Raw genomic sequence first — 20,604 nt, forward strand, 5'->3', positions numbered from 1 at the left:
TGTTATGTTTTATTTTGTGTAAGCAATTAAAAATGGCTAAACAAAGAAGCGTTTTAGGTATTTCAGTTTGCAAAGTTCTAAAAAATCGAATCCAGTTATGTCACGCTCTGTCACGAACTTCCAAATGTAAATAAGTACCTATTTGTACTGTATAATTTATATGTATCAATCCGCATGGCTAGCATGGGCAAGATACATTTTCTCTTCGGAGAAAGGACAAAATGTATATCTCCCAAAAGATTTATCACTCTCGTACGTGTGGAAATAATATGGTGAATATAATATAATTTCTCTTTTCCTCTGTTGTCGTGCTTTGGTAAGTGGACAAGTACATTTTATCCCCTGTGAGTGGATATAATTGAAGCGGAGGATACATTTTTGTCTCCTGCCTATGCTAGCTGTGTTGTATGGCAGAATTTTATTATTTACCTTGTAGCTCAAACAGTTGAAAATTCAGTGGTGTGTTTATAGATTCAACATCAGACAAACAAATTTTGTTCAGCTCTCGCACAACAAAACCCATCCCATTATACGTGTTGAGACGAATCAAATCGTAGTATTACTTACTAATATCCTAGAAAAGCGAAGGAATTAAAATCCATTTATTTTTAATAAGGGGATGATCTCAATAAGTTCTTTTAAAGGTTCTAGTTAAATATTTTTAACTATATTCTTTATAGTTCTTCTTCTCAATATTGACAACAATGAACAAATTGTCTAAGTTGACAGTTGTCAGAAAAGCACGATCACTTGGCCGGACGGCCAAAGTATCTTGCGTTATTAACTTAACGTATCATTATTATTAACGTATTGTTTGTAGGTGGTAAACTAAAAAGAAATGGCAAAGTTGTTAATATTATTTTTGCACCCCATAAATCACTTGAAAAAAATGAAAACCGACTTCAATAAATATATTATTTGTAAATATTCACAACTTCTAAAGCATTTGTAAGATGAAAGGTATTTTAATTTAAGGAAGTTTGCTTGGTTGAAGGTTGTTATTTAGATTTTTTTTTTTACAAATACTGCCACAAACCGAAACGTCACAGTTTACCTCGGGTGACTTTAGCCATAAAAGACTGATTTAATTTGACTTAACACGTACCGCGTGGCGTGGTCTCGAGTAGAGTGTTTTACAAAATATTTGTTTTGCTAAAGGGTTCATACACACAGATCACGTCTCAGAAACGTCACCGATCCCTCAAAAATTTTAAGGAATTCGCTGTCAGTTACACGTTTCCCAGTACGTCACGGCACGGCTCATACAAATTTTAACTGCCCAGTCACGTGACGAAGACCTGAATGATGTGTGTCCATGATCCTTAGAGGTTCATCGACACAAATCAGTATTGGATATTGGATAGAAGCAGGCGTTACTTCAGTCAAATCTCTAACAAAAGAAAGTAGTAGGGCATTCATTGATATTGCAATACACACGGTTAGAGCAACGCTGGCTAAGTGTCTACACTGATGGACTGCATTTTCGCAATTTTGCAGCTAGGGCGTGTTGTGTGTCTACACTAAGACTCGATCACTTATTATTATGACCTTTGTGGCTAAGATGCGCATAACGCGATAATTGTCTCTACCCATTATCCCATAGAATCCCATCCCATAGAAATAGGATGAGAAAATAGTAGAAATAGTTATCTCGTTGCGCGCATTCTAGCCACAGGTCACAATGTTGACTGATCGGTAACGTCACTGATGTGTTTGACTCCGGGGAATAATCAACAATCTCTATGTCATAGAACCTAGAAAATAGTGCCATTATAAAAAATGCAAGTTATTACTTAATTTATTATATCTCATAACTTTCGCGTTGCCTTGCGACGGACCACGCGGAGGTAGTGCATTTGTTACTTCTTGATGTCCGGATCCATTTTCGTCTTGTCCATCGACGATGACACCATGCCGCTTTGCGGGTACAATTTGTCTAAATGCTTTAATGACTCGTTGAGGAAATTCTGTAACAAGATTTTAGCTTTAGACACTGTTCGATATTGGATTGAGTCACTCCGCGGGAGTCCTTCGATTCAAAAGTAGTAAGTTTAAAATATAATAATTAGTAATAAAAGTAGGCTTAATGTATGTTTGAAACGTCAGGTCTGTATGTTTGTAGTGGCTCTACCACCGGTCCGGATGGTTGATTCTACCTAAAAGAAGCCGGCAAGAATCTCAGCACAACTGCTGAGTTTCTTGCCGGCTTCTTGGAAAATTGCAATTTTCCAACATTTGAATAGTTCTCAACATTTCGAAGTTCAGCTTCGAAGCTCTGGCTAACTGTAATCCTCATATTAAAGTATGCGAAGAGCTGACAACATTTGCTATTAAATGTCTTTCTTTTTATCAAATTTTGAGTTTTGTATGACTAAAGTTATGTAAAGTTAGTTAATAGGGCAGCTGGTCTAAGATGTCAACAACGCTTACGACAGGCGTAAATCTTTGCTGACAAACGTCCCACGTCAACGTTTTTTTTTTTTTTGCAAAAGTGACGTTTGACAGCAATGGTCGCTAGATTTACGCCCATCGCAAACTTGTTGTGAGATACGTAATCACCCTGTGGGACAAAAAACTTACGATTCGTAACAAGATACGATTACTGCGTTAGTAATCGTAGGTAGTGAGGGGGTCGTATTACCTGTATGGCGGTGAGCGCAGCGACGATGGCGGGCCCACCGAAGCCGTGCGAGATGAGCGAGAAGTGCGTGAGGTGTCGCTGGATGGCAGGTTCCAGCAAATGCGGCGGTCGAGTGTTGCACAGCGGCGACCGGTCCTGGTTCAGCAGATCCATTACCTCCTTCACCACCTGGACAAGGAGGTATTTATTTTAAAGGTGCTGGAACGGTGACCGTGCAATGTTTAACGTAGCGTTGTAAGGCTGCCTGTACATAGTCCATATTTACCAATCCTTCAACTCTACAATACACCCTGCAATAATCGCTACGTTGGTGATCGCAGTAGATGGTATTCTAATAGCACAGAGGACGTTGCTGACCGCTCTCCGTTGTATTGCCTAACAGGCCTGTTACGCCACTCGTGGGAACAGGATGGCTGGTGGCAGTAGTGTGTTGCAGCGGGGCGGACAACAGTGGGTAAGACAAAATTGTCAACTCAAGAATAATTGTAATTAGTACGTGTGTGTGCGTGTGAATGTGAATATATTTTTTTTAATGCCCAATAAATTAAAGCTTAATTTGCTGTTCTCCGCGAAAAGGAGGAGGATTTGAACAGTGTTATTTTTAATATTATAAATATAGATTTCTTTATATTTTATACGACACACTAAATATAAAAACAAAGTCAAATATATTTATATACAAATAGGCACAAAGACGGTATTTTGATGCGTACATTACATGTAAAATATGACATTTAGTTACCGCAATATACGCACGTTTCGCTCCGACATCGGAACATCTTGGGAGATATTGACTTTACAAGCCATCGTTTACTGTAAAGTATAGAGAGTACATTGCAGAAGATCTGTTAGGTGTGGAGTGTAAAATATCGCATACAGATTCTCATGCTATTACAGCAAATTAAGCTTAATATTCATATTCATTGTTTATCTTATATAATGTCATTCCGCAAAGTAATGCCTGATTCTATCCAATGTTTTTATATTATTATCTAGGACTTTAATCTTTTTTCTTTCGATAGACTACAGCCGTATCTTTGACCTTATAATACCGAACATAATTTCTATAAGAGAGAAAGCATTACCTAGCCCTGGGACATTGGTTAAGCAGATGATGATGACGTTTAGCACAACCCAGCTCTTACCTGCTTGGTGGCCTGCAGCAAGTCCCGGCGCCGTCGGGCATCGTGTTCCGCGTACTGCCGCGCGAGGTACTCCGCCAGGGCTCGCGCTGGGAACTCTGTTTCACACACGTAGCCGAAGTCTCGGGCTAAGTGCACTGCTTCAGCTGTGGAAAATAAACAATATATTTTGGTTATGTAACTATCTCATTCGTTGATTAATAAAATGAAGCAATTCTTGTATAATTTTATATATTTAAATATATTTATTTTATTTATTTATTTAAGTACATATACATTAGTAATACATTTAACCCACTTACAGCCAAGGTTATACAAATTAATTTATATACACGTAAAATTTTTACTTAAAAAGAATAATAGGCCATATGTTTGGGTGAATATTTGACTCCTAACTAGAAATCTGTGTTTAGGATATCATAATAAATCAACCACGAACTTTCGGCTTATAAGTACTTATACAAAAAATACACATAGTATTTTTTGTTGTAGATATAAATGGTCACTTATGAATAGACATTGGGATCACTCTTAATTAACATCGTTAAAGTTGTCATTTCAAATATTACTACCTACTTTATAGATTTATATGTATTTTTAATAGACGGCGTTCTTTAGATACCCTTCTTTTACTGTGCCATCAAATACAGTGTAAAATCGTAATATGTTTAACATACCTTCTACTAGCGAGGTAAGTAAGGTAACGTTGGCAGCTTTCCGTCTACCAGCTGGCAGGTTGAGACCGATTTTTTCTAATTTTTCCCGCAACAGTCGACCACCATTTTTGCTTTTAGCTCTGAAACAAAAACAAATCTTACAATGTTGTTACTAAAGCAGTTTTATGTCAAATATTTTAAATATGAAATTTTAACATTAGTATAATTAATTGGCGTTCATTATTTCCCCTTCGACTGCTCATTCGGAGAATAACAACCAAACAAAGGCATTGTTGGCTCAACAAATAGGTGAGTAGATATATAAAGAACTGTCAATTAGCTACGGTGTGGAACGGGTTAAGAATAACGGCCATTTTGTTTATTTGACAACTGATTAGTTAAGCATAATCACATAACCTAACGAGCGAGCAAAACGGGGATAGCAAACAACTGATAATTTGTATGTTTTTTGAATGGCGTTTTTAATTTTCTCTCATGTTGCCTCGTTAATAAAATTTCTTTGCAATCAAGACTCAATTTACGATGCATTGCGTAAGTATTTTGATAATTAAAAAGGACCCAGAAATAACGGATTGCTTATATTATGTTTATGTTAAGTTTTGACGGCCGATTGGAGCAGCCCACTGAGTCTAAGGCCGTGGGTTCGATTCTCACTACTGTATGTGTTTGTGTGGTGAACATTAATATTTTTCAGCGCACACACACTGTATATTAGAAGTATTTATATACATAATTCATAAAAATATTCGTCAGTCATTAGTATCCATAACACAAGCCACGCTTTATTTGGGATTAGATGGCGATGTGAGTATTGAAGAAGTATATTCATATTTACTTATTACGCTAAATGTAATTCAGGTATTGGACACCTATACGAGTATATGGATGTAACACAAGTCACGCAAAAAGGAAATAAAGCAATTTTTTTTTATATACCTACTATTTTTTTAATTTTTTTTGATTTGATAATTCATTCAAGAATTTAGCAAATTCAGTCATTATTTATGTAAGCATCTATTTTTTTTTATTTTAGGATCCAACCCACACATCAATTGATTGATTTCATCAATTGAGCCCCCGAAAATTTCACTCGCCAAAAATTTATCAAAACGCAGCATAAGCAGTTTCACTTCAAAAATAATAATTTAGAAGGTCAAAATATTATGTATTTAGTATTGCATTCAATCAATAAAGAGAAGCGTTTACGCGCTCCTGCTACCGACCGTCAGATCAAGCCACAGATAAGTTATCGATTACTGCTTGATTTTAATTCGTTTCTTGATTGACGTATAGAAAGTTTGGAATAACTTGATCATTTATAAAAAAATTAAGCCACCCACAATTCTACTACAAAAGAAATAGGGCTTAAATTAGAGTTACAATTTATAAATCTGTATTTATTTTTACGGTCTGTTTATTACTGAAATGAATTAAAATTGTTCGGTATCTAAAACTCTATAAAAACATATTTCTGAAACAAAAGCTATATAAAACAATTTTAGATTAAGTGTAACAAGCTAAAGCAGATTTGGTATTCCAAGTTTTCATTATGAGAATAATAACATATTTAAATTAAATCTATACGAGTGTTCCAAAGACTTTATTCTGAATTTAAAACATTCATTACCTACTATAATTTGGGAAGTAAAAAAAAATATTTCAGCATATCAAGTGACAAGCAATGTGTCAAAATTTCTTCTTGTATTAAGGTTGAGCATCGATTCAATAATGATTGATGGATGGCTGGATATGATGATATGGATATTGGTCATTAAATGAGTTATAATTGAAAATAATATTAATATCAATACTTAGTAACTTTTTTCGAATAAAATCATGGAATTAAGCTTTATACGATTTCTCCACGAGGGAGACCATTAAAAATTTTAAGCACTCGCCTAAAAGGGGATTTTGTTCATAATAAGCCCAATTTCGCAAACCGACGTCTGGTTGAAGCTCCCCTCGGTAACTTCGGTATGCGGATTCCCTTAGATGTAGGGGGTTTGATTTATAAATTGTTCATTAAAAGTTTTAGAGCCAACTCTATCAGAAAATCATTCCAGGAAAACCGCATTCTAAACGTTACTAGTTCTGGTGGGTAATAGAGTGATGGTGAATATACCACCTGGTGAGACTTTTTCTATTTCCAAATCGGCCATTTGGGACCAATAGGAATGGTGTTCCACCAACACCGTCACAAGATCTACCTTATTAACATTGCTTAAATAAGTTTTAATTTCATATCTATTGATATGTTAGGTTTCGGAATTATAATCCTTTTTTTAATAAATGACGTCAAAACAATACTGCTATAAGCGATGGTAGTAAGCTCCCAAGAAATGGTGACGGTATCAGTAACCCACGGAATATATTTTATTAGATAGTTGATAAAACAAGAATTCAAAGATTCGATTGAAGAACTCGAGTACAAACAGACAGAACACATTTTTATCTCTTTAACGTTTTAAATAACGGGTCTCAGTAAACTTGGCGAAAAATCCCACGAAACTACTTCTATGGTCACTTTTGTTCACTGATATTTTCACACGTCCGCTTAGCCATCGACAAAAGAATCTCAAATCATCCAAAGCTAACGAGCCAAACAATGATTTGAATTTGGAATCAATGGAAAACTAAATCGGATGAATCGACAGATTGAAAACTAATGGGCACCGAATAATCGGATATCGAGTATCGAATACTGTCCGATTAAAGATATCAATCATGTAATGTACTTACCCACTCATATTTGATTTCTTTTATAATAATTACATTGAGAAAGTTACCGTTTGCTTTGTTAATGTGCATTCAAGTTGCAACGTAGATTTATCTATGAAAAATATATAAATAAAATTCCGTGCCATAAGGTCGGAATAGTTAGGCAGTGTTGGGTCCACTTTGACAGCACCATTCAAATGTCTTAGAGTGAAAAAACAGCGTTACCACTCGAACGTTATACTATGTTTAATTGACAAGGGGCGAGAGATTTAAAATTCAAAAATAATGAATGAGCCCATCTTATTCAATTCATAAATATACAATACCTCTAAAAAGCTTCAACATTCAAAATATAATGCACTAGGTACCTATGTATGTTATGAGTCCAATGACCCCTGTCCAATACCTATTGATTGAAAACCAATACATATATCTGCGTGTTGAGGCGATAGCTGTACCTACATCCATCAATAACACGTGGTTCATTACGTCTATATGAGAGTTCCATTAGAAATTAGAATACCACAATCAAGCTGTATTGTGCGGTTAAAACAAAGAAACGAATAGCTTTTATAATATATCTCGAAGTAGTGGATCGTATTTTTATTTAAATGTTACAGAACAGACGACTGGCGCAGTGGGCAGCGACCATGCTTTCTGAGCCCAAGCCCGTGGGTTCCATTCACGTTAGTGTGATGTTTTTCAGTGTCTTGGTGTTTATCTTTATATTATAAGTATTTATGTATATTATTCATAAAATTATTCATCATCTTAGTACCCATAACAGAAGCGACGCTTACTTTAGGGCTAGATGGATGTGTCTGTATTGTCGTAGAAAATTAATTTGTTTATTTATTATATTGTTTATTTATTTATTTCACGATGTAGTGGATTGTATTTTATTTAAACTCTTTATTTGCACTTGAAGTTAGGAATATGAATTTTACAGTAGGTAACTCTGTCTTAGAGGCTACCAACACCCCAAAAGCGTACTTCTGAATATTGGCAAGCCGCACTTGAATACAAAATGCCAATTGTCCCCACACCTATTTAATTTATCGCTTTAGATTTACTGATACCTACTTATTAGCTACCTAGTCTAGTTTATAGTACATATCACTGATAGTAATCCTAGCTCGGAATGCCGTATCTAAATGACCATACGATACTCATTACAATTTCTTTTGTAGAATAATTGGATTTTTAAGACGTGATCGGGCCACTGCTAAAATAAATTAGCACTCGTTGATATAAAAACGGGTATGAAAAGTACTTAATTATTGATACTGGTGTGTAATAGGTTTTTTTCTAGAAATTCACACTTCACGCCTATACCAGCTTAGGCTGATTAGTCTAGTGAGGCACAGTCGAAAAGGTGTTTGTATTTTCTTTGAGCAGAGTTTTTGGTACTATGTTTTTTAACTATTTCTTATGCAAAGTAAGATTCAATGGAATGACTACATTTCAGCTTACACAAGATCCAAAGAAATTATATGGTAAAGAGGGGCACTTTAACAACCCCTATTTATTTTTTAATCTTATCTGTCATAGTTTAATTTATAATCATTAAAAAAAATATTATGAAATATTGTTTTTTATCTGTCATTCCGAATTAAAAATTGTAATGATAGATAATCATCAAGACCGAGATAACATAGACAGAGTGTTTCTATGCTCTCTGGCCCAGATTTCTCTAGCAGTTTCCTACATACGCATGCATTAGAAGTGCTTAGATATCAAATAACATAGGATAAACGTGTAATGACTTACGGGAAATTTGAGTTTTTTACGACCCGATACGTTACCGCACGTAAAAAATGTCATATACCTAACCGCAGATTAAAACGGTCAGATTCTATAAAACTCAAGCAAGTAAGTAGACTTGACTGTATACTGTTTACCACATACCTACCTACCGTATAGAGTTGGGCGCAAAAAAATGTAATAAATACACGAGTTGTAGGGCTGTCGCAACCACATTATGTTTTATTGTTGTCTGTAAGGTCTTAAAATTTAACTACAACTATAGAATGTGAGACGATGGGACTAATCTAAAGACAGCCGTTTATTTATCTCGAATCTCTTATACCTATATAATAATAAAATGTTTGCGGGGAATTAATGTTTAGGTACTAACCTGACTACTATTAAAAATTTGCCTGAGGTTTTATGGTTGAAGAACTAGAGGTGATTAATATTGATGCCATCATCATCATCACTAACCTAATTAATGCCTTCCCCTTTTTTGGAAGAGTGGGATGTAGAGCTAGAACTACCACGCGTCTTAAATACTGGTTTACGAGGCTATAGAAATCCAAACATAAAAACTATTAATTCAAATTATAACAATGTGCCAACCCTAACGACGTAAAACGGGAGTAGGTAATTTCTAAATGATCGGCGAGATGAATGAGTAATATAAAAGCTGCCGTTTTCTAACGCGTAATTATAAAAAATGGTTCGCTTAGAATATTGTAACATTTAAACTGGTTACGCGATCTAAATAAGTGCAACGTAACCACAGAGAATAGGTACCTGCCTACTTTAAAAACCTAGTGTGGTGTGGTTAAAGCTTTCAAAGTGCTTGCTAATTTTTTAAACGGACCAACTAACCACTGAATCTTTAAGTAAAATAATTTGAGTTGGAATCAGTAGTACTAGTAGAGGTATTTGTGACACAAATTGAACTGTTATTTCTGCCGCCAAGCAGAACTTATTGTTGCAATGCTGTGTTTTGGTCTGAAGAGTGTGGCTGCCGACCTACTTACGGGTACCTACATGATGCTTAAAATCTACACCTCAAGTTAATGGGCACGGGGTGCAAGTAGGTTATATTCCTAGCGCTCCCTGAGAAGTGTTGCTCAATTTACTCTCTTTATAGGCGAATGTTTGTCATTTACTGTCAACTACTATAAAAAAAAAAACAGAAAAAGGAGCTTTTTCCCTTCACAAACTTCAAAAATAGGTACCCTAATAAATACCTAGCGCTGCAAAATGAAAAAAACTTTTACCTGAAAAGCTACGTTACGTCATTTATCAAGTCATATTAAATCCATTACCCTAATCTGTTTCTACGCGGTACGGTTTTGTCGGTAGGGTAGAAACTAGCCACGGCCGAAACCTCCCACCAGACCTAACCATGTTTTCTGGTCAGGTCTGATGGGAGGTTAATATTTATAAATTCTTTATAAATCCACTTGGGGTTGGGAGTTTTTCTTTTATTCTACTACAGGTCACCTTGGTTGAAATCTCACCTGGTGGTAAGTCATACCCCTTATCGCTTCTACGCGACATCGCACCGCAACACTAAATCGCTTAGCGGCACGTCTTTGTCGATAAGGTGGTAACGAGCCACGGCCAAAGCCTTCCACAAGACAGAAAGAGGGAGTGATTAAAAACGCTCTGTACTTTGGCTACCGTCAATTTAAATAATCCGGTTTTTTAGGTATACATTATTAGTATCACTGTTCATTGAACTTTCTTTAATTTACCTTCGGAGCACGCGTCCTAATTTTGAACTGATGCAATTAGAGACTCCGGTAGCGACAACCATCCCTGTTCTTTAGACACCGTCATTTTAAAAAAGCTGGTTTCTCAACTATACTTTATTAGTATCACTTTTCATTGAATTTTCGTCACATTAACTTACCTTCTGAGCACGCCTCCTAATAATGATGCATTTAAACACTCCGGTGGCGATAACCGCCTCTGTACTTCCGCCACTGTCACTTTGTATTTGCTGGTTGAAGACAGAAGAGATAGTCTTCCAGGCACAGAGCAGAACACGTCGTTTGGCGCGCACGTACCCGCGCCTCCCAATCCGTCTCGACCTTTCATCGCTGTTGAAAAATATAGAGTTACGACTTTTTTTTCTTGTAAATCTTGAACAGATTTATAAATGGCAGTCAATATTGCGCTATTTAATTCGCACAATATTCCCACTCACGTATTATGTGCGAAAGAGATAGGTACCGCCTTTTATAAATGTATTTTTAATGGCGCGGGTAATACCTGGGCACTTCTAAATTAAACGCCTCTAACTTACGTTAGTAAGATAGGAAAATAAGTACCTACACTTATAAATTTACAGAGGCCCTACATTCACATAATATTCCTACACCCGTATATACTGCGAAATCTCATATTGCCTTGTATAAATCTATTGTAGGTTATAATAGCGTGGGTTATTCTTCAAAATTAAAGACGTTTGAATTATGTTTCAGTAATTTAATAAAGTGTAAAATAATTTATAGTCAATTATGTCATTTAAATATGAATTTATAGTTATCGAGATACATCCATGAACAGTAAAGATACATCTATGGTTTGTTCGTAAAGTAACACGTGCTTTTGTCCCAATAATAAAAATTAAAAACATCTAGGACGATTGGAAGTCGCGGCAGTCACTAGGAGCGCCAAAAATACGGGTGTTTTTCAATTCCCGCTGTTGAATATTAACAATAGCTCTTGACTACACACTACAGCCACGCCCCAAACATGCGCGCAGCGTGAACTCATTGGCATTACAATATTTTTTCTATGCCCGACCTAATACAATAAACATTACTGTGTCATTAGCTGTGCACCATGCTGGCTAGTTAACACCGCGCCTTTCGAAAATTTTAAAAAGGAATATTAGCACGGGCAACTTTTTTATATAACATTGTTAGCGGCCAGTGACATTATTCTGTTAGAAAAGTATTTTATTCGAAATCAGATATTTTTGTGAAATAAATAAAGATTTGGTATTTACCAAAAAATGTGTATTTATTATACTTATTACTTACACATACAAACAGCGCCATTTGTTACCTCTCGCGAGATTCATTAGGTAAGTATACTTAAATAATAATTATATAGGTATATTTGTATTTATGAATTTGTAGTAGAAAAATATACGGGTGTAGGAATATTGTGTGACACACGCTGACGCTTCTGGAAATATATAAATGTAGGTACTTATTTTAATATCTTACCCATTTAAGTCAGAGGCCTTTAATTTAGAAGTCCGTACCTATAACCCACGCCATTAAAGAATAAATATTCATAAAAAGGTGCTACCTATCTCTTTCAAACATAATACGAATTCAAATAGACATACCTATATTTTTAGTTGCTTTTAAATTTAATAATAATAGCATCACAATTATATTGGTCGGGTCGGGTTGGGTTGGAATATCACAAGATATTCTCTAATCGAAATAAATAAAATCACATCGTAACAGATAAATATCAATTAGAAAGAGCTTTTTGAGTGATTAGAAAAATGAAAAACAAAACAACTGCAAACTAAAGTGTTTCACTTCAATTATGCGTCACAATAAAACGAGCTACTATCTAAACAAGTCGCATCTCATTTCCGTATCCGACCTACGCTATTTAAATATCGGATGATTGATCGATACTTTTATTTCTCTGAATCGATTTATTCGTTCGTATGAGATGAGAGGTTCTTTTTTGAAAAATCGATACACCTATCCGATAACTGAACGGGGCCTAATTATTGCTTATCTGTCAGGTCATCGTTAAGAAAATGATAAGTTAATAACGTGTTTTGATTTGTGATTGTCTCAGTACCATCTAAAGTGTTCATACGGACGGTAAGAATGCGAGTGACAGACATTGTACAAGTGTAATTATAGAAGATAAAACGATTTTGCCGCTTGTGTTTTTAAATTGTTTAGATAGCAAGACCTCTTTGTATTTGTAATACCTGTACTAAAAGCTGCAGGGTTTTTCAGAACTAGGCCCATGTACCGTAGCATCTGATAGTAACCCCGTCATCTTACTTTAAAGCAGCTTGGGGTGTCTAAGCCGTATATCATCTTTAACCAACCGTGGGACTTAATAATGATGCAGCCACCTCAAGCCTAAAAGGACTATATTTCTATGTCCAAGGACCATATTGCTTGATCATTCTCACCAGCTTTAACTACACACGGCCTGCACTGTACGTATAAAAAAAACTCACTTTTTAATAATGGAAGGTCTGTCATGAACCCTGTCGTGTCATCCATGCCTGCATTCTGAAAAGAAAACAAATTTAGTTGTGGGCATTATTATTAGAGGTCAGTGAAATGACCGCGTAATGCATTTTTTTTTTTAAAAGTTTGTTTATTTGTGAGTGCTAATCTCAGCAATTCCAAGGGATTTTCATTTAACATAGCTTTACCCCGCGTGAGGTCTATTACTGAAAACTTTTACCCCCTTGTTAATAAACGTGGAGTAGTTATTACGTAGAGTGGTTAAGTCATTATTTTAGTGTCCACTTCATACTAAAGTAGGCACGCTTGTTCATCACTACGCTTCATACTAAAGTTACAACAGGTCCTTTTCCTATTTTTGAACGACAAAACTGTTTAAATATTGTGACTTTAAGCCACGTTTAGGTATTAACAACGGGATTAAGGCTTGATTTGCCAGTATCCCAGATAACTTGGCTAGTAGCCGACTTAATCAAAAGTTATCACACCATTGATCAGTCAATTTGCATGAAAGTTTAATAAATTAGAGGTAAATTTTTTGCAGGCCTTCATGGATCTGGAGGCTTTTTGGATCATTGGTGGACACTGAAAAATTAAATAAGAGAACTGGCGGAGAATTACTTATCTAAATATACTAGAATAAGTACATTGTTAAGTCTCAAGGTACTACAGCCTGTTCACAATATTTGTAGTGGATAAATGATATAACATTGTTTAGATTGTCAATAATTTAGATTAGTTTAGATATTCCTGTGATGGATTTACATAAAATTCCTGTGAAATTATTTTGACGAACATTATAAAATAAAGTATTTTAGAGTTTTTTTAATTGAGCATTTCTTTTTATGTTTACCTACACATACAATATGGACAAACAAACACGCCCGTAGCTCTGATGGTTACTGTGGGAAAAAATCCTAAGCACACGAGAAAACAGAAACTGGACGGTAGAAAGAAGATATTCTAAAAAGAAAGCTCACAAAAAAATTCAACGTCCCGGATCGTATCTGACGTAGGGATTTTAATTTATCAAGCTTATTATGAAATTCCGATTCGCCGGCAGACATATTTGTCGATATTCGATATCGATGAAAAAGTTGATGGGTGCTGTATTAACTTAAGTATTTAATAAAGTCGTTGCAATGTTTTTAAACTGAGAATACTGACGCGCTTATTGAATAATCGTGAAAATGAGTAGGCACGTATTGGTACAATATCGTAATAAAACATTACTGCTCTATAGTGAAGAAGATACTGTACATGCGTCTGACTACGGTCGCTTAAAGCAGTCTAAATCTAATATTGTTATGTTATATTTTTGAACAGGAGTAGACCAATGAAAAATGTTATAAAAAATCTGCGGCACAATATTTCGATCTTCTAAGGTTAATTCATACAGCGACGAACTCTGGGGAACGCTAGTGTCTTATATAGTCTGTCTAGCTGACCTGCGTGTCGTCTGTGGAGTGGAGCGCGTGGTGGAGTGCCAATTCGTGCTGCTCCCGAGCGCCGTAGTCCGCCCGCCTGTCACCGCCCGCTCCGTAGCTGAACCCACCGTGTGATAACTGCACAAAAGAGCAATTCATTAATTTTAGTAGTAGTAGGACTTTTTGTGACAAGAGCTCGTTCAGGAAGTACTACCGCCGCGCTTATATGCCGTTATGCAGCATTGTTGGATTGATTTGTTCCGGTCTGAAGGACGTGGTTGCCAGTGTAGTTACGGGCACATCGGGCTAAAGCTAAGGCACTAACGCCTCAGGTTGATGAATAATACAGGGCAGCACGTTGCACAACGTGTTTCAGGCCTGACCTGCGAAGTCGCTTGTAAAAAATAAATTGTGCTATGTGTTGTGTGATTGTCTGTGTTTTTTTTAAAGCTAAACGTATAATTACATTTAGCTTTACAAAAACACAGACAATCCATTTTAGTGAGGGCACTAGAAAGGATTGTCTGTGATTTTTGTCTTAAATCTGTTATAGCTTATGAGAAGACTTAGTAGTGTTCTTCATACAGCATCCTATACTTATATACTATTTCTGTAGGAGATTTTATAACGGCCTATCAAATCATAAGACATGTTTCCGTTATAAGTGTGTGCCACCAACAGCCCTCGGCATGCATGTACGCAGAGAAATACCAACATACATGCTGCTGGAATCAGTGGCGTGCACTGGGTTTCTTAACAGGGTATGCATACAGTAGGAAAATTGCATAAAACGGCAGAAATTCCCCTCCAACACGACTTATATAAATTAATTTGGGTATGCACTGCTTTTGTGCATGTATTAAGTGCACGCCACTGGCTGGAATGCATATGCTTGAATGTGAAAACTCCTCGGCAGCCTGATGTCCTTGGCTTGTGATACGAGCTTAGATTGTCATACAGCATACTTACCGCGTAGGTTTTAATATAACAACTAATACCCTTAACTGGTTAGCCCGCTTCCATCATAGACGGCAGCATTACTTAGCACCACGTGAAATTCAGTCTAAAGGGCTAACTTGTAGTGAAGTAAAAATTTGATATTAATTAAATGGATCAATAACCAATAATTAAATGGAGTCTTAAAAAAACTTGTGTGTTCTTATGTACACGCGTTAGAAGTTATACTAAATAAAAATCTTTTTAGAAATTTTACCCTTCGCCTTATTCTACGTTTGTAGAAAAAATTAAACAATAGAAAAAAGAAATTTCATACATTGAAAGTTTATTATAACGCACTATCTAGTTAAACAAAGTTTATTTAAATATCACAAATAATATTTCTACATAATTAAAGATGTGGACATAATAAACATAATTAAATTTGGAACACTAATAGACAGTTAGTTATCGGAAAACCAATTTCACTAAATATTAAAATTCGAGATTTTTGTACAATTAAACCAATTATATCACCGGAATGAGCCCGCAGACTTTGACAATTCAAAGTGTACACTGTCAAACCTTATAGCTAACTTCAGGGTGGTTTTTGTGACGGTGTGCGCGCGCAACGTAAAAATTTACCCTCATAATTTTTCCCTAACGCGCCAAAAGAGGTATAACTTCAAAAAATGCCGCGACAGCAATTATTATAACAGACTTTAAAAAAGGATTATCAATAAATATACTACGAAAGTACACACATCACCATATAGCCCCAAAGTAAGCATAGCTAGTGAAATGGGATTATGGAACTATGATAACTGATGAATATTTTTATGAATATAATATACATAAATAATTATAATATACAGATAAACACTCGGACACTGAAATACATTCATGTTCATCACACAAACATTTTCCAATTGTGGGAATCGACCCACGGGCTTGGACTCAGAAAGCAGAGTCGCTACCCACTGCGCCATTCCGCTGTTATAATTTACACATTTTTTTTGTTCTAATAGACACTGTTCTTTTTCTTCTAGTGCCATTTCATTGGTTAGCAAACATAAGAGCTAACTGAATTTTATCAACCTCTGCTCTAAACAGTGTTTAAGTGCTTACTGTTTAGATCACCATTGACTGACACCAGTGCATAACACTTATAAGCACATTCCTATCAATAAGCAACGCAGTTTGTCTACTATTCTACTGTCTACTACAAATAGCGTTGGTAGTAGCTATATAGTATTACGTATCATTGAAAAGGGGAACATTAACAATAGGCATAGTAAACTTTCAAAAGCTAACGGCAACTTCTGTGGGGTGAAACGAGATTTTGTTGTGTATTGAGAAAGTAAATTTTCACTAATAGTTGCACAGATATTAAAAGCCTTTCTATAAAATCAAAGTATTTATTGAATTAGAAAATATTTCAAAACTCTATAGTTTAATACAAAGTAAAGTTACGAGATTTTCCGGAAATTCCCGGCTTTCCGCTGTCCGCTCTTTTATACGAGCTATTGAAAACTAATCTTCTTAAGTGATCGTTTCTTGTAAAAAGGCATTTTTCAGTGAAAAGAAAATAATGTCAATATGTAGGAAACCACTTTTAGAAAGTTTATTATACGAGTAGCTACCGAAAATATAGAGCGGAATTCTAAATATTCGGGACATTTTGATTAAGGAAACAGTAGGGTAACATTTTTTTTAATGTTTCGGTACCTACCCAATGAAATTATATTTCAGCATTCTCATCATCCTCTGTATACTAGTGTTATTTATTCCACTGCAAATTATCCCGCGAGTGTAATCTTCCCTGTTAGAGCTATGGCCGACATATTAAACCCCTAATAGGTTCCGGTACGATGGAACCTATTAGGGGTCGGATAGGAACGCTTAATCGCTTAGCGGCTTGTTGAGGCCGGAGCCTCCCAGACCAAACCAAAGAAATTCAGGAATTATTAAATTTCCAAATAGTCCCTGTCGGGTATCAAACCTGTTCCAGTTTTCCACTTATATGAGCGCAGACCTTTCCACTGCGCCAAGAAGGTCACCATAAATTTTATTATTACTAAGGAAAGAGCGATGTAGAACTGGAGGGTCTCCACGCTATTTCATTTGGATTGGCGGGCTTTTACAATTTTTATCACACGAGCTTTAGCACGCGTTCTTCGTCCAAAAAGGTTTTAATATTTTTTGTCCGATCCGAATCCCAGCACGGACCTAGAACTTTTCAAAGTTAGAGGTGCTGGCGTTCTCGCATTTTAAGTATTTAAAACATCACTTGCTTCAACGGTGAAGGAAAACATCATGAGGAAACCTGCATAGTGATGAAAGAGTTCTCTATAGTGTTCTTAATGGCACGTGGAGTCCACTAATCCGCACTGGGCCAGCGTGGTGGACAAAGCCTGTAGTGCCCACTACAAAGCCCACTGCCCACTTCAATTTAATAGAAAATGAATCAGTTATTTCTGTTTATTTTCAATAACTTTATTTAACGGAAATTAAAAAAGGCATTATAAAAGTTTAATTTGTGCCAAATTATTCTCAGATACTTACTCGTAGTTCATAACATTGTTCCCGCTAGAATCTCGATTGAAACAGGATCGAAGGGATATTTTAATAACATAATTATTTAGGGATGGAGGGTTGTCGAAGTATGTGAAGACTTCGGCAAAGGCACGCAGCAGGGTGAATAGCTCACGAACGATGCAGTCTTAAATCTTAATCGATATTAAGATTATGGACAACTATGATGTATTCGTAATGCTGCAGAGAATTTGTACTTTTGAAATAAGAATACAAAAACTATTGCTCAATGGTACACAGCTTGTTTTTTTTTATTATTCTGTTGGCCGCGTTCTTCTTTTACGCAATGAATATTCAAAAGTAAGCTAAACTAATAAATGTAAATATAAAATACTAGTTGTTCACCGCTGTTAATATATTGTAGATTACTACTATAAGTTAGGCTAAATTTAAATTGGTAGTCTTAATAATAATAAAAAAAAACAGCAAAAACTTTTATCCCCTATTTTACCACCCTTAAGAGCGATTTTCTAAAATAATTTATGTAGATTTTATAATTTAAAGCTGATAACTCAAGATTTTGTAATTAAAAGATTTAGGTTATTATATACATCGATTATTTTCCTAGGATAAATGGTATGTTACAATATAATATGTTACGTCTTTTCAACTGACTCTTTGCATAAAATCAAGTCAATTGGTTGCTTAGTTATGGCGTGAAAGAAATACAAACGTAGGCGCCCGAGGAACCGTTACATGTATATCGGATGAGCCTTGGGATTTTTTTTATTTCACTACAAGTTAGCCCTTGACTGCAATCTTAACACAAGAAATGATGCAGTCTACATTGGCAGCGAGCTAACCTGTTAGGGATATTAAACACATACTCCTAATCGGTTTCTACAAGTACTGAAACGCTAAAACGTTTAGCGTTACGTCTTTGTCGGTAGGGTGGTAACGGCCGTAGCCTCCTACAATACAAAAAGGTTAGAAGATCCTGGGGTTTTCAAATAAGAGGCTAGCGAGTGGGTATTAGGGGGTAAGAATTCCACATAACCCAAGATTTTTACCCAGGTTGGGTATCTCACCAGAAGAATACCTCCGTAATAAAAAAAGGCAGGCATTTCCGCATTTGCATCTTAATGGGCAAATAATATTTCTGCGATGAACAAGAATGTTTTTTAGTTTCATGGTCTGAGTGTTTGTCTATATAATAAGTATTTAAGTATTTATTCATAAATATGATTTATCAGTTATTTCAGTACCCATACCACAAGCTACGCTTACTTCGGAGCTAAATGGCGATGTGTCATGTGTGTATTGTCGTAATATATGTATATATTATTTTTATTTATCTAAAAATAGTGTACTTACATGGTGCGAGTGTATGTCGTGGTGGTCACGGTGGTGCCGTAGATGTGCGTGCGGCTCGTGGTGTCCGTGGTGACGAGGCAACAGCTGCTGGGGGGCATAGTGCTGCGCGTATTCCGGCCCACCACTGCCACCACTGTATTCCATGCCATGGCCCTGGGGAAGTAAATAGTACATCGATACAAAAATATCTACAATATCATTGACAATCCCTACTAATATTATAAATGTCAATGTAAGTTTGTGTGTTACGCTTACACGCAAAAACTACTTAACCGATCCTCATGTAACTTTGTACACATATTCTTGGAAGTGTTAGTGTTGGATACTTTTTATATAACCGACATTAAGCTCGGATCCGTTGGGAGAGAGAATGAGTGTTTGACGATTTAACACCATAACTCCGACAAATTATAACCGACTTTAATAATTATTTTTGTACTGTAGAGGTTATAATATGTGTTTAATTTCGCCCAAACTGTGATTAGAGATAGAGGACAGAACTCCTCACCGGACAGCAGCAAACCCCTAATTTAAGGCTTAGCGATACTGAATACTTTATTTTTTTTTAGATCTACAACTAAAATGAATGCCACATCAAAAAACAAAATCAAAAGCAGACGAAGTCGCGGGAAACAGCTAGTAATCAACAATAGCCGCAGTCCAATGGACTAAAGGCCTCTTCCAAGGGGATTTGCCCATAATCATCACGGCTGGTGAGCGCAGTCGATGGTAGTAGTAGTACAGAGAGCGCTGTTATAGGTTGTTACAGGTTGAGGGCAAAATGGAATTTGTTGTCTTACTTTTTGAGTCGTAACATAGTATTCACCATAAACTAAGCGTTGTTATTTACAAGTTTGTTTTATTTATTAAACTATCTTTCAAGACTGATTGAAACAATAAATTTACGCTACGTACTTTTTTTTCTGTTACCAACCAAAGTTAGATCTTCCATTTTGCCCGTCCTTCCCCTACTCGGTTATATTCCCTTAGCCGCCTCATACGACACCCGCAGAAAGGAGGTGGATTCTGATCCGCTGTAACCTCATGGCATATAGGTACTATACTAATAATACTAATCTCTGAAACTTTTTAATTAAACTTCCATTACAAGTCGCCTCTTGACTGCAATGTCTGCAATGTGACTGATAAGTAGTTACTAGTTAGTGATAT

At 35.9% G+C, this 20,604-nt stretch overlaps 1 protein-coding gene across 1 annotated transcript in view; it reads right to left on the reverse strand.

The window, feature by feature from the left end:
* The window catches only part of LOC120626420 (transcription factor AP-2-epsilon), a 97,010-nt gene continuing 76,406 nt past the window's right edge, over nt 1–20,604 (reverse strand). The window contains exons 4-11 of the mRNA XM_039893945.1: nt 19,435–19,587; nt 14,611–14,727; nt 13,150–13,204; nt 10,828–11,017; nt 4,461–4,579; nt 3,787–3,929; nt 2,642–2,809; nt 1–1,967 (exon numbers count right to left, since the gene is read on the reverse strand). Of these exons, the coding sequence (XP_039749879.1) occupies nt 1,860–1,967; nt 2,642–2,809; nt 3,787–3,929; nt 4,461–4,579; nt 10,828–11,017; nt 13,150–13,204; nt 14,611–14,727; nt 19,435–19,587 (1,053 nt within the window). The 3' untranslated portion in view covers nt 1–1,859. The remainder of the gene's footprint in view (nt 1,968–2,641; nt 2,810–3,786; nt 3,930–4,460; nt 4,580–10,827; nt 11,018–13,149; nt 13,205–14,610; nt 14,728–19,434; nt 19,588–20,604) is intronic.

The sequence above is a fragment of the Pararge aegeria genome, chromosome 1 (assembly GCF_905163445.1).
Source record: "Pararge aegeria chromosome 1, ilParAegt1.1, whole genome shotgun sequence".
Classification (NCBI taxonomy): Eukaryota; Metazoa; Arthropoda; class Insecta; order Lepidoptera; family Nymphalidae; genus Pararge; species Pararge aegeria.